At 45.0% G+C, this 15,396-nt stretch overlaps 2 protein-coding genes across 2 annotated transcripts; both read left to right on the top strand.

Annotated features, from left to right (window-relative positions):
- The first annotated feature begins 1,125 nt into the window (after positions 1 to 1,125).
- LOC141680333 (uncharacterized) lies at positions 1,126 to 2,798 on the top strand. Its single transcript, XM_074486589.1, has 2 exons — positions 1,126 to 1,451; positions 1,640 to 2,798. The coding sequence occupies exons 1-2, from the start codon at positions 1,126 to 1,128 to the stop codon at positions 2,796 to 2,798; spliced, it is 1,485 nt and encodes a 494-aa protein (XP_074342690.1).
- A 625-nt stretch (positions 2,799 to 3,423) lies between these two features.
- LOC141680332 (uncharacterized) lies at positions 3,424 to 3,744 on the top strand. The gene has a single exon (XM_074486588.1). It carries the CDS (start codon positions 3,424 to 3,426, stop codon positions 3,742 to 3,744), a length of 321 nt encoding a protein of 106 aa, XP_074342689.1.
- Positions 3,745 to 15,396: the final 11,652 nt, after the last annotated feature.

Raw genomic sequence — 15,396 nt, 5'->3', positions numbered from 1 at the left:
CACAAGGCTGTTAAGGAATTCCGCAGGAGAAGATACGAGGGAAAGGGTCTTTTATTTGAGGATGCGGAGGACATTCATACAAAACCAAGTGGAGAGGTACATGCCCACTATTTCGTAGAAGGCCCAGAGGAGGAAGGAACCCATATCACCGGGACCTCTGTTTTGACGTTGGGAAATGTTTCGAGGATCCGTAGTATGGAAGAAGTTGTGATGAACCGTGCAGAGGAGATCATGCAGACAGAGTTTAACGGAGAAAAGTGGGAAGGAAGAAGTGAGATTTTGCAAAGTCTCGAAAGTAACCTCAAGGTGGATGCTCCTCAAAAAGAGGACGCGCCCTTGAAAAGTAAAAATGAAATTGAGGTTGATGCTCCTCCAAATGAGGACGCGCCCTCCACACTTGCGTTGTACAAAATCATGCCTTACTCTGGGGTAGATGCTCCCACTCATGGGGACGCGCCCTCAGATGCAAGAGTGAAGGTTGAGGACCCCCGAGACTTTGATTTTGATTTGGATCCCAGAATCCCTGCGCCCGCCGAAAAAACAGGGTCGGCCGAAGATACAATACCTGTTCCGGTCGATAAAGATGACCCGAGCAAGGTTTTGAAAGTGGGATCCCAGCTAAGTACTGAAATAAGAGAAAGTTTTACCCGCTTCCTGATTGCAAATCTCGATGTCTTTGCATGGAGTCATTCATATATGGTAGGAATTGACCCAGGAGTAATGTGTCACCGGTTGAATATCTTCCCGAATTGTATGGGCATACGTCAAAAATGTCGTCGAGTGAGTGGGGAAAGGGCAATAGCATTAAAAGAAGAAGTAGACCGCTTGTTGGAGGTGGGACTAATCAAAAAATCTTACTACCCCGAATGGCTTGCAAATCCAGTGCTCGTAAAAAAACCGAACGGGAAGTGGAGGACGTGTGTGGATTTCATAGATCTCAACAAGGCATGTCCAAAGGATAGTTTCCCGCTCCCATAAATTGATCAGTTGGTAAACGCGATGGCAGGACATGCCTTGCTAAGTTTCATGGATGCATATTCGGGTTACAATTAGATCCCCATGTATGGTCCCGACCATGAGCATACATCCTTCATCACCAATAGGGGGCTATACTGCTATATAGGAATGTCGTTTGGATTGATTAATATTGGCGCAACCTATCAGCGGTTGGTGAATATGATGTTCAAAAACCATATTGGGAGAACCATGGAGGTGTATGTAGATGATATGTTGGTAAAATCCAAGGAAGCGAATGACCATATCGAACACTTGATGGAAATGTTTGACATTCTAAGGAGGTTTCGCATGAAGTTGAACCCACAAAAGTGTGTGTTCGGCATGGAGTCAGGCAGGTTTCTTGGGTTCATCGTCAATCATAGGGGAATTGAAGCTAACCCTGCAAAGATCAAAGCATTGTTGGATATGAAGTCACCCACCAATGTAAAACAGGTGTAGAGTTTAACTGGAAGGATTGTCGCGCTGAATCGATTCGTTTCCAAGTCGTCTGACAGATGCAAGGAATTCTTCAAAGCCATTAAGTTGGCAGGAAAGGACTTCGTATGGACACCAGAATGTGAAGAAGCTTTTAGAAAGATCAAAGAACAATTGGGGAATCCTCCCATATTGTCGAAACCGTTAGATGGGGAATCTCTAATTCTGTACCTCGCTGGTCTAAGTATTCAATCAGTGCAGTCCTGGTAAGAGAGGAAGATGGACAGCAGTCGCCAGTGTATTACGTGAGCAAGCGATTGCACGACGTTGAAACTCGCTACATAAGTATGGAGAAACTGGTTTATGCCTTGATCCTTGCGTCAAGAAAGTTACGGTCGTACTTCCAGGCCCATAGAATTGAAGTCCACACGGCATACCCGCTACGGCAAGTCCTTCATAAACCAGAGTCATCGGGGAGAATGCTGAAGTGGGCTGTGGAGTTGGGACAGTTTGTTTTGGAATATATGCCCCGGACAGCTATTAAAAGGCAAGCCTTAGCTGATTTCTTGTTGGAATTTGACTCTGCAGTTGATGACAAAGCTTTAGTGCCGCTACATCCACCTCATGATGAGGAGTCTTTGGAGGAATTCCCACATCCCTGGTGGATCTTGCATGTGGATGGGGTAGTTAACAATAGAGAAGCAGGTGCGGGTATAGTACTCGTGTCTCCGGAAGGCCATCATCTGATGACTGCAGTTCATTTCAAGTTTTATGCAACAAATAATGATGCAGAATATGAAGCATTGATTAATGCCCTAAAGATCGCTTTGGAAATGGGGGTGCGAAACCTAATTGCGAGGAGTGACTCGGAGCTGGTGGTGAATCAGGTGAATGGGGGATTTCAAGTGCGAGGCCCGCGAACGGAATTGTACTTGAGGTGCACACAGTGCCTGATTGGAATGTTCAAAGAAGTTAGGTTGGAATGTGTGCCACGGGAGAAGAACAGCAACGCGGATGCTCTGGCAAAAATGGGGTCACAACGGGAGGCAGTGTTGTTAGGGTCCATACCCCTTGAAATCCAAGAGATTCCTAGTATCCCGGAGATAAAAGTTATTCAAGTGGATGGGGCTCCCAAGGAAACATGGATGACGCCCATTCTCGCTTATATTTACAAGGGAACCCTCCCCGAGGATAAGTTCAAGGCTCGTCGACTCCGCTATCAGGCTGCAAGGTATGTGGTGTACGACGAAGTTCTGTACAAGAGAGGCTTCAATCAACCGTTGCTTAGATGTGTTGACGAAGAAGAAGGAAATTACATCTTAAGGGAGGTGCACGAAGGAATCTGTGGCAATCACTCGGTGGGGTAGCTCGTTGGCAATGAAAGTTTTGCGCCAAGGATATTATTGGCCTACAATAAAAGAGGATGTTGTAAATTTTGTCAGGGCATGCAATCGCTGCCAGTATTTCGCAAACTACTCACCTATGCCAGCGACACTCTTGACGTCTATGATAAGTCCGTGGCCGTTTGCCATGTGGGGAATAGATCTTATTGGGGAGTTGCCCAAGGCTAAAGGGGATGTCAAGTATGCGGTGGTCGCGGTTGACTACTTTACTAAGTGGGCAGAGGCTATACCATTGGCAACTATCACGGCAAAGAAAATCGGAGATTTCGTTTTCAACTCCATTGTTTGCAGGTTTGGTATTCCTTACAAACTTATCTCTGACAATGGGAAGCAGTTCGACAGCAAGGAATTACGGCAATTATGTGAGGACCTGAAAATTAAGAAGGAGTTTGCAGCGGTCTATCATCCTCAAAGTAATGGATAAACAGAGGTCGTGAATAAAATAATAAAGCACACCCTTAAGACCAGACTGGAAGAACGCAAGGGGAATTGGCCTAAGGAACTCCTGAAAGTAATATGGTCCTATAACACTACTCCACGATCTACTACGGGGGAAACTCCATTTATGCTGACTTACGGTTATGAAGCTATGGTCCCCGTGGAAGTTGGTTCGGGGTCGCTTCGCAGAGATCGTTACACGGAGGAAGATGTAGAGGTTAATAAAAGGCTTCATTTAGATCTTTTGGAAGAGACAAGGGAGAATTCTCAGCTGAGGCTTGTGGCATATCAGCAACGTGCCGCAAGGTATTATAACAAGAAGGTAAAGGGACAGCTGCTAAAGGTAGGGGATTTGGTGCTCAGGAGGGTGATGCCAAATACGAAGAATCCCCGGCATGGAGTGTTTGGAGCTAATTGGGAAGGACCATATAAGATAAAAGTAATCTTGTGGAAAGGGACATATCACCTTTAGGATATGGAAGGAAAGCTGGTTCCGCGAGCTTGGAACGCGGAACATCTTCGGAAGTATTATCAGTAAGGAGCGACTTTGGCCCCTTACATATCTTTTCTATTAAGGATTATGCCCAGACTATAGACTAGAATTAAATAAATTCCTCCTAGCCTAGGGGGGTAGTGTGTGTACTACTTACCTTAGAACTAGTTTAAGGGTCATTTTTTCGAATAAATTCCCCACAGAGCATAGTAGCCGTGGGATTGATGCACTTTTGACACCAGAGCGCATTATTAATGAAAACTTCAAAATTTTCCAAAAGTTATTTGCTTGTTAAATTGCTTAAGTTGCATGACGCACCCTTGACATAGGGCGCGCCTTGATATGGCTGTCAAAAGGGACAACAAAACTCAAGTGAAAATGGAACTAAGATGCATACTATTCCCAAGGACGCGCCCAAGTTATCTTGGTTGATGTTCTGACAGCCTGATGTTTCTTTAATATTGACAAAACATAATTAAAAAGGGAAGACGCATCCTTATTAAGGATGTGCCCCTCACGATCTGTGTCATATCTAAACATCCAAATGCAGCATGATATCATGCCCTTTAGAAATACACTATCTAGACAATTTAAAAACAAACGAAGACGCGGCCAAATAGAGAGGACGCGCCCATTAATAACACCTACTTGATGTGTGACAGTAGAGAGAACAACAATATTTCAAAGGCGACGCGTCCTCCATAGGACGCGCCCATCTTTATGACAAAGCAGAGTTGATAAAGTAAAGATATGCATAAAGGTAAATTAACGAGAAAATATCATGAAAACGTGCCAGCAAATAAGGTTCATCCTGTCATCGTTTATAGTGTCAAGTTCTAGCTGCATGGTGGAATTTAGTGTGATAACACTCTCCATCGTTTTCTCCATAGAGGAGACATTGCCTTCCAACACAGCTTTCTCTGCCTCAAGACGTGTCTTGTCCTCCTCCAGGCGTCTGATCTCGGTGTCCTTTTCTTGGGCAAGCAAATTAATATACTTTTCTAAGGATTTGATCTTGTCTTCGGCTTGGCTTTTGGAGGTGTCAGTCATAGCAAGACGCGCTCTGAGTCTCGCAGCCATGTTGGCACTTTGCCTGGCGTGTAGATGGAGCTCGGCTGCAGCCCTTACCATGGCTTGTTCTGTTTGTTCCTCTGTCCTGAAAGTCCAGCCTCTAACTTCGTCTTCAGTAAAGTCGCCAGCTGAGGACGCGCCCAGATATCGAAGGACAAAGGATTGTTCATCTGGCACTACTTTCTGACGCTTTGAGGGCGCGTCATCCTCCTTCTCAGGGATGTCGAGCACAGTAGTGTCAATCACTTTTGGTGGAGGGGAAGGAGTTACAGCAGGAGTAGGGTCTTTAACCTTTGGATCAGGCTTTGCAGGGGCTTGTTTCCTGGCCCTCAGCTTTTTGGAAGCTCCAATGGCAAATCCTTTCGGGAGAGAAGCCATATCTGTGACATGAACATAGAAAAACATTAGTTGAATAGGCAATGCAAATGTCAAATAAAATGTATATAAAGGCATGTAAATGCATGATGATATGTCAAGAAAAGTATATGCAGAGACGTGAGGAATGCGTGTATGTGTCAAATAAAGAAAGGATGACGAGTCATAAATATATGATGTGCCCTAATTAAGGACATACTGGCTATAACGTGAGTTATGGTAAAAGTGCAAGTCATGGGAAAATGGTATGAGTCCCAGATGACTGGAACGAGACGCGCCCTGAAACTAATGCGCGCCCAAAACAGAGACATATGTGCAGGAAACGCCCGTAAAACGTATTAAGTTTTGTATATAAAAGAAAAGACAAACATCTGTATGACGCGTCAAAGATAAACATGACGCGCCCTACAGATTTAGGTAAATTAAAAAGCTAATTCTGTAGCTTTGGACGCGTCCAAAAAGGATGACGCGTCCTCTCTCATGTACACTTACCTTGTTCTAAATCAAATTGTTTACTAATATCAATCTCGACTACTTCTATGGCACTAAGGCCCCTGGCTTTTTCTAAGGCTGTGAGAATAGGTTTACCATTATGAAATTCATGAAACTTGCAGATAGAGCCAACCCGGGCAGATAACGCACCCACCAGTTTGAGGTTGTCTTCTGTGATCATGTCCTTGAGGTTGAAGTGTTTATCTGCATACTGAAGAACTTTATATGCTCTGTTTTTTCTTTTCCCTATTAATTCCTTTTGAACTCTTTTGTCTAAAGATAAAAAAATAAGGACTTGTTAAAGAAAAAGAAAAAATTTGGAAAAACAGGACGCGTCCATAGTAAAAGACGTGTCAAGCATATGAGGACATGTTTTGGGAATCACTTACTTGGTTGTAGGTTGAAATGAACTCGGGATCTCTTGACGTCATAGACGTAGAAGAAAGGTTCCTTCCAATCCCTCTCATGGCTGATCTTGCCTTTATTGAATCCCTTGTTGTTCAGCCACTTGTTGACTACAAAGAAATGATAGCCAGGGATTGATTTTCTTATGTTCTAAAAGAAGCTAAATTCCTTCATGGAGGGCGCGCCCAGTCCAAGATTGTGGTAGATCATGTACAAAGCCCAAGCTAGTTTGTATGAGTTTGGAGACAATAGAATCGGGGCAACGTCATACCACTTCAAGATCTTTTTGATGTATGGGTGCAAGGGCGCGCCCACGCTTAGAGAAATCAATTTTGGTGTGAGCACCATTCTAGGGATCCTTTGGTTCCCAATTTTGAAGATGTGCGGCCTCATGGTACGAAGAGGGCGCGCACAGATGCCCTCCATGTCATAATATTTCATGTGCCACTGGATCTCCAAGTTAGTTGCGGTGGAGTCGAGGGCTACACAGCTAGCTTGCCTTCTTTCTTCCTCCTGGCGTTAATCTATGCCTCAGTTAAAGCACCAAGCTTGGTCCAGTCACAATCCACTTTGACATCCGAGGGTTCCCAGTGTTCGAAGGGTGGGTCGGATTTTTGAGGAGACACAGGATACTTTTCAGGATCAGGAATTCTTTTTTCAAACTCACTTACGCTGAGAGGAGATGCGTCCTGAGAAGGAGCCGCGTCCTGTGAAGAAGCTGCGTCCCGAGAAGCTGACGCATCCTGAGAAGGAGACGCGCCCTCGTTAGAAACAATCATGCGGGAGGGCTGTTGACTGGTGGTTGGGATGACTTCATCATTAGTCCAATCTTCGATAGTAGCTCTAGCATTGAGAATTGGGGTTCTGTTCCGTTTGAATTCTTTCTTTTTCATTCTAGAGCTTATGGGGACATGATCCATAGAATCGGAACTGGAATCAGACATTATAGAGATCTTTGATTTGAGGGAAACGAAGATGCGTCTTTCTGCTTCAAGGAAGGAACTCGTCCTGTGAAATTCAGGAAAATCGGGTTTGAAAGAGATCAAGTTTGGGGAGTAAATCTCAAGGCGTTTGTTGAGAACTTTGAATGGATGGAAAGGTGATGAAGAAGGCGCGTCCTCCAGCTACAAAAGAAGGAAGAAAAACTTGAGGACGCATCCACATAAAAAAAAGAAAAAAAAGGAAGAAGAAAGAAAAGAAAAGGAGGAAGGTACTGGAAAAGTACGAGGACGCGTCCTAAGAATCTATCGCAGGAGACGCACCATAATGACACATCCTAGTAAGGTATTGGCCCTATATGATCTTTGTTTGGAACAACTTAAGCATACGTCTTAAATAAAGGAATATAAGACGCGCCCTGACGGGTAGACGCGTCCTATATGGTTGCAATGCAGTAGAATTCTAACCGACTATTAGCAATTTAGGGAAAATATAATAAAACCCTAAAAACATGTAATTCAAGAATCAAAAGAGCAAAATATGGAGATTTTTTATATATACACATATACATACACGGCAAAAATGAAGAACAGTGCATGAAAACATGAGGAATATGAACGGTTTTTTGCTTATTAGAGTCGATTTATTCAACCAAATAAAGAAATAAAAGAATATTCACGTACCTCGTAAGTTAAGGGTTGGATTAAGCTAAAAAAATCAGGAAATGGCCGGTGGATTCGTCGGATTTTCGGATTTAGCTTCTTGCAGCGGCGGTAATGGAAGTTTTTGGAGAGAGAGAAATGGTAAAGTAATATTGTGGGAGGGGGAAGATATTTATAGAGAGAGATGGCTGACGTGTATAAGACGGCTGTTATGCAACGGTCGATCATAAATGATTGAAAAGTTGACACGTCCAGATTATAGGACGCGTCCTCATGGGCCCATGCAAATTTTTGTTTGAGGTTTTTAAATAAAAATTCCAATTTTTTTCAACTGCAAATGGAATTCGGGGGTAGTTGTTATACCCAAAACTCGGCATTGAGTTGATTCGGGTCAAATACGGACTAAGTACGGTCAAACCCGGTATCGCGTTGTAGAAGATAAGGACGCGTCCAGGCAGAGAGGATGCACCTAATCTAGAAGAGATGTTTTATGTTTTATGGTCTAGTGATGGCGAAGCTTGGGAGTGCATGATTGGTAAAGGACGCGCCCAAGCTAAGTGGACGCGTCAACCGTAGTGAAAGCATTTGGCAAACGTGGTCTCGTGGCAATAACAGCTGGAGGATGCGCTTGTTTTGCCTAGGACGCGCCCTATGTAGTGGAATGCTGTGCGCAACGGTTTTTGAGGAGGCTATGCAGGTTTCATGAAGGTGAGGACACGCCCAGGGTCTTAGGACGCGTCCTGTGCCTGGTCTATGTATTCTCAATGGTGACTTTAGGATAAAGGTTGCATGGAGGGGAGCAGTGGAGATTATTTTTACTAATGTATTTGTTGCAGGTACTCTTTGAAGAATTCCCTCCTTGAGATGGTCAAAGAGGGGGATGTCCGTGAAAAGCTTGAAGGCCTCCAGGGGTATGCCTGATGATTGAAGGCCTCCTCCTGTATTCAACGGGTGTCCTCGTTGGGGATGCGGGGTTAGCATTGGTGTATGCTTTGGGAACTCTGTTCTTGTATTCAACGGGTGTCCTCGTTGGAGAACTTTGGAGTCATCCTGCACTTTGCACCCAAGAGCTTGGGATCACCTGTCCTGTTATCTGGTGGGTTATCCTCATTCAGGGGACAGGGATGTGTCCGGCACTTGGGGTGAACCGTGGTTATACCTGTGTCTGTAAATCAAGGGAAATAGCTGTAGCGGAGTGTTATCCTTGCGCAGGGAGATGCACTATCCGTGAAGTCATACGATTACGGACGAGCCTTGGGCCTTTGCGGTTGGGCCTCATAGTTGGACATTCCTAAAGCTAGTGGAAGACGGACTTTGGATGGGCTTCTACCGGGCCTAGGAATAAGAAGTCTAAGCCCATTAGATTTCTTGTTCCACAAGAACTACGTCAGGCTTGATCCCTATATAAATGGTACGTAGGCACATTGAGAGGGTAAGAAGTTGAGAGCTGATAAGAGAGCCACCACTTACTCTGATCAATCTCAGCCTAAAACAACCACAAACCACCATACACCGCTTGATTTTCCGGCGAAGAACCACCGTCATAGATCTTAATTCCGGCGAGAAACCTCAATCTTTGTTGTTACCAGAGTCTTTAGTCAACATACATAACTGGAAAAAAATGAATAGAAATAAAATATTAAAAGTATGAAAACATAACACCAATCAAACTTACCCTGTATATAACGATATCATGTACGTGGTGTTATTCTCATTTATAAAAATGAATAGCTTGTTTTTACGAACGACACTCAACTTGTGTGTACACTAATATTCTGTAAAAAGTGATATACAATGATATGTAATAACTCAACATAAAAAATTTGACCATATAATCTGAAAAATAAACAAGACAATATATTGGCCCATAATTTTTTTTTCACATAAAACTTATTTATGCCGTAAAAATCTTTAGATGAGTTAATCTCTTCTCATTAGACCAATATATCTTAAAGCAAAAGCGGTCAAGAGATTTGAAGGTCTAAGAGTTGTGAATTAAAAAAGAACAAACTTTAACTCATCATAAGTGTGGAGGCTAATTTTACTTGTGATGACGACTCAATCCATTATTAAAGTACATTATTAATTTAACATAATAGGTTTATCACTAGATTCAAGAGCATAAAACTTGTATTACACTAATCAAAACCTATTTATATATCTAATAAGGTCAAGATTGAAAATTATTCACAAAAGTGAAGAGATTAAAAAGTATGAAAATATAGATTAACACAAAGAAATTATTTTATTGATCTCAGTATTCATATTGTAACACCCTAGTCTCATTTTGAGTAAATTTTGTACTTCTGTTCAGTTTATAAAACAAAATACTACTATCATGTGTATCAATTGTTATGCCATCTTACGGTCATGGGCCCTAAACAGGTTCTCATGGGTGCATTGAATAGTTGGGCTCTCACTTGTGAGCTGGGCTCTCATGTGTGAGCTAGGATTATGGATTTATGTGACTTGGTCCAGAACATGCGAGATGAGCTCGTGACGTGCGAGCTGGGATCGGGACGTGCGAGCTGGGCTCTCACATGAAAGCTAGGCTCTCACTTGTGAGCTGCGTTCATACATGTCAGTTGGGCTCTCACATGAGAGTTGGGCTCTCACTTGTGAGCTAAGCTCACACATGAGAGTCGGGCTCTCAAGTGAGAGTCGGGCTCTCAAGTGTGAGCCGGGATCTCAAGTGTGAGTCGGGCTCTCAAGTGTGAGCCGGGCTCTCACATGTGAGTCGGGCTCTCACGTGTGAGCCGGGCTCGTGACGAGCAAGCTGGGCTCAGGTGTCCATATGCGAGATGGGCCTATGAGCCCACATCTTATGAAAATAAAGGAAATATCATATTTATTTATTAAGAGGAAAGGCGGTACGGGCCAAGGTCACCAGGTCGGCCCGCATTAAAGGACTTTGTGTGCAACATGGAAAGTGACTCATAGATGACTGAATTGCTCATAAATTTCAGGGCCGACACGGGTTATTCCTACATTTACGGGAAGAAATGCGGAGATGCCGCGAGATTGTAAAAAGCGTGTGATGCCGGTTGAGATTTACGTGACTAATTGGCTGAAGGCCTGACTTTATCATGGGTTTGGGCTGCACGGGTTGAAGAACCCTAACCCTAGCCTATGTGACTTGTTCCCCAAGAACTACGTGAGGCTTGATCCCTATAAATAGGGTAAGTAGGCACTTGTATGAGATATGAGTCGATACTTGATAGAGAATAACGAAACTCTATTCTTTCTTAAGGAGTCAACATACAAGCTCAGCCACCATCATACATAACCTTCCTCTGTCCTCAAACACCATCTTTGATCTTTATTCCGACCAATAACCTCCAATTTACTGTTATACGAAATTCTCCCTATAACATTTGGCGCTAAAAGGAGGGGGATTTCATCTTAGGGAGAAGAGATGACCAAAGAAGGCAAACAAGTGGTGACACCAGGGAGCGGATGCAAGAAGAAGGACCAGAACGAGGTCGAGCACACGACCTTAGAGAATCAGGCGCCTCCACCACCAATCGCAACCTTTGACGGGCAGGTGGTCATGACATATCTTGAAGGGCTAGCTGATCAGATGAATGAGATCAACGCCCAGATGTCCAGGGTAGGGAAAAGCTCGGTCCAGAATGCCAAGCGCAAGGCTCGCCGCCTCAAGGTCTCTCAGCGTAGCTCAAAGGGCAAGGGTCCTCAAAAAAGTCTTATCCACGAGTTTGATGACGCGGAAACCGAGACCAAACAGAAGAAAGAGGCATCACTAGAAGAGGAAGAGATACCCCGGGATCGAGTTCAGCGGGGCAGCCAGATCTCTAAGGGATCGGGGCAGAAGCCAGCTTCATCCGAGGCAAGGTCGACTAGTGTGCTAGACCGCATGGGCAAGAAGCTAAGTGAGCATGACCTCAGGCTTAAATTGGAGAGTAGCAAGAAAGAGAGAGAAGAGAAGGAGCCCTAAGATCAGAATACTCTAAAAAGGGGGCATACACGACTCCTCCAAAAAGACGACAGCGCACCCCGCCCAGGAGGGAGGGACGATGTAGGCACAGAAACAATCATGAAGAGGAGTCGCATGTGCAAGATGGAGGAAGGGGACGCCATGAGCGGCCTCAGGGCTCTCACCACTCTAGTAATGCAAATAGTGATAGAGAAAGAGAAGTAGTTAGAGTGGGTGATCTAAGGAGGATCCTAGATCAGATGGAAGAGGAGAAGAGGGGACCCCTGCCCTCGACGGCCCCTTCTCCATTCACGACTGCTATTCGCTCATCTCCCTTGCGTCGAGTATTTAGGCACAACCCCGATCTTCTGTTCAACGGCGAAGCCGACCCGACGGAATATCTTATACAATTTAACACAGAAATGGAGGTCTATCAAGTACCAGAGCCAATCCGCTACAGACTCTTTGCAGCATCACTCTGAGGGAGTGCCCAACAATGGTTCTCCAAGTTAGGGCCGGCTAGCATAAGGACATGGCGGCAGTTGGAAGACCTGTTCATCCGACAATTTCAATCCACCACCTCTTGTGGCCACGCTAGTCAACATCAAGTAGAGGGAGGGGGAGCCTCTGGCGAAATACTTTCGCCGGTTCAATAATGAAGCTCCTAAAGTGAGAGGTGCTAGCGAAGAGACCATCAAGAACTTTCTGATAGCGGGGTTGAAAGAAGGGTCAAAATTTTGGAAAAGCCTTCAGGCTAGCAAGACAAGGACCTTGGCAGAGTTCTATGAGCAAGTTGAACCCTTTAAGAGGGTGGAGAAGTCGATAATTATCGAGATAAGAGAGACTGATCCTCGAGCCTTGATAAGAGGAGGAAGACGTATTAGCGTAGTTTGAGTCCCAAGAAGTATGTCTGAGGCAAAGAGACAAGTAAAGATTCGGGGAGGCCCTATATAAGCAAATGGCAGACACACACCCCTTTGGTAGCCTCCATCGACCACATATATGCTACCTATGCTGGGAAGGGGGTGTTCAGGAAGGCAGCCCCTCTCACAGACTACAATAAGAGGGATACTTCGAAGTATTATGCATACCACAAGGCCACGGGGCATGATACAGCTGATTGTAGATAATTTAAGGATGAAATCGAGACGCTGATAAGACAAGGGAAGCTTACAGAGTCAGTTGTGAAGGAGGTTCGAAAACATAGGACTGATTATCATACCGTCCCTCCTCCACCCCCAGAAGACAAAGAAAGGGTACCCCGGGCCGGAAGCATTCATGTTATTCTAGGCGGATCTCACATTGATGGAGACAGCAGGAAGGCCATGGACAGATATGCCCGGGAAGTAAAGGACAAGCCCCTCACCAACGTCAACCATCTGAGCCAAAGACCCCCGGAGCTCTTTGAAAAAGAGGCTGATGACATTGTGTTTAGGGAAAATGATGCAAAATGGGTGTACTAACCCCATAGTGATGCCATGATCATAAAAATGAAGATTGGGACAGTGAATGTCCATCGAGCATTGGTGGATACCGGGAGCTCGACAGACGTTCTAACCTATGATGCCTACAAGAAACTAGGACTGCTAGATAGAGAACTGAACTCGACAGGTGGGAACTTGTACGGGTTCACGGGAAACTCAATCGGAGTAAAAGGGACGATTCAGCTCCCAGTGACCTTAGGACAAGAGCCTTATGTGGCCACCCAGATCGATATGTTTACAGTTGTAGATCAGCCTTGTGCCTACAATGTTATAGTAGGCAGGCCCCTTATGAAAGCAATGAAGATGGTGACCTCAATCCATCACATGACGGTAAAATTCCCAACCCCCACGGGGGTAGGCTTCTTGAAGAGCTGCCAATACGAATCGAGGGTCTGCTACAACCAGGCACTTAGGACAGCAGAGTTAGGAAATGCATTAAAAGAGACGGTCAAACCGGGTGAAGGTGATGCCCTCATGGAAGAGGTAGAGGGCAGGAAGAAAGTACATCCCGAGGGACACGAGACTTATAACATGATTTTAATCGAGGAATTGCCCGAGAACTATTTCGAGCACATGAGGATTCAGGTGGAACTGCGCCCAGGGGCCCTGTTGATGGAGGCCTCTCAGCCCATCATGTTGGTACAGGGGGGATTGTAGAAGAGGCAAGTGATGAAGAGGAGAGCCCAGAACAAATTGCTGCAAGACTCAAAAAAGGGAGGTGGGCACGCGAAGAAACAACAACAACCATGGATCTGCCCAACGGAATAACTCGCACGGTTATTGTGACCTATGAACGCTTGGTAAATCCGGTTCGAGCTCACCAGCCCGAGCTCGAGGACACAGAAGGTTTGACAATCATGGAAGTGGGAGAAACCAGTGAGGCTCGAGCAGACTTGGACCCAATAATTCCCCAATGGTTGAGAGGGTTGGGGCCGTAGAGGACACAATCCCAATCTTGGTAGACCGGAATAATCCTTCTAAGGTACTCAGAATAGGCTCTAACTTGGGCCCTGACCTGAGAGAAGACCTGGCCAAATTCTTGAGGAGAAATTTGGATGTCTTTACATGGTCACACTCTGATATGGTAGGGATTGAGCCGAATGTCATGTGCCAATGGCTCAACTTAGATCCAAAGAAGAAGGGGGTCAGACAGAAGAGGCGGCTGATTAGTGGAGAGAGAGCAGAGGCCCTCAGAGAAGAAGTGGATAGACTAATGGAGGCAGGGCTTGTAAGGGAAGCCTTTTACCCCATGTGGCTGGCCAATCCAGTGCTTGTCAAGAAACCAAATGGAAAATGGAGGACATGTGTGTACTTCACTGACCTAAATAAAGCTTGCCCAAAAGATAGTTTTCCTCTACCCCGAATCGACCAGCTGGTCGATTTCACAGCTGGGCACGCGTTACTTAGCTTTATGGATGCGTATTTGGGATATAACCAAATTCCAATGTATGGGCTAGATCAGGAGCACACCTCCTTTATTACTGACCGGGGCCTCTATTGCTATATTGGGATGCCTTTCGGACTCCTTAACACTGGGGCAACCTATCAAAGGTTGGTGAACAAGATGTTCAAACATCAATTGGGGAAGACCATGGAGGCTTATGTAGATGATATGCTTGTGAAGTCAAAGGAAGAAAAGGATCATATCCACCACGTGTCAGATATGTTCCAGATCCTGAGGGAGTACAGGATGAAGCTCAACCCCCAAAAATGTGTGTTCGGGGTCGATTCAGGGAAGTTTTTGGGATTTATTATCAATCATATGGGCATCGAGGCCAACCCCGCCAAGATACGAGCCCTACTCAAGATGAGATCCCCACGACGGGTGAAGGATGTCCAAAGCTTAACGGGGAGAGTGGCCGCCTTAAACCGCTTCGTCTCAAAGTTCTCCAACAAATGTCAGGAGTTCTTCAAAGCAATTAAAGGAGTGGGTAGGAATTTTGAGTGGACGGAAAAGTATGAGAAAGCCTTTCAAAACATAAAGAAGCATCTCAGCAGTCCTCCAATATTGTTCAACCCAAAGGCAGGTGAGACTCTAGTCATATACTTGGCTGTCTCTGACTTTGCAGTCAGTGCTGTATTGGTCCGAGAGGAGGATGGTATCCAGCTCCCAGTATACTATGTGAGTAAAAAGCTAGCCGATGCGGAGACTCAGTACACAAGTCTCGAAAAATTAGCATATGCTCTGATCCTGGCCTCCCGAAAGCTCAGGCCCTATTTCCAGGCGCACAAGATAGAAGTATGAACCTCTTATCCCCTCAGGTAAGTA

The sequence above is a fragment of the Apium graveolens genome, chromosome 8, assembly GCF_009905375.1.
Source record: "Apium graveolens cultivar Ventura chromosome 8, ASM990537v1, whole genome shotgun sequence".
Taxonomy (NCBI): domain Eukaryota; kingdom Viridiplantae; phylum Streptophyta; class Magnoliopsida; order Apiales; family Apiaceae; genus Apium; species Apium graveolens.
This window is presented reverse-complemented; position numbering and strand designations above follow the sequence as displayed.

What these genes read in the sequence shown, in the direction of transcription:
- LOC141680333 (XM_074486589.1), top strand. Translation starts at nt 1,126, where the DNA reads ATGTCGTTTGGATTGATTAATATTGGCGCAACCTATCAGCGGTTGGTG. An exon ending in CCCACCAATGTAAAACAGGT is followed by an intron (nt 1,452 to 1,639) that starts GTAGAGTTTAAC and finishes CGAAACCGTTAG; the next exon opens with ATGGGGAATCTCTAATTCTG.
- LOC141680332 (XM_074486588.1), top strand. Translation starts at nt 3,424, where the DNA reads ATGGTCCCCGTGGAAGTTGGTTCGGGGTCGCTTCGCAGAGATCGTTAC.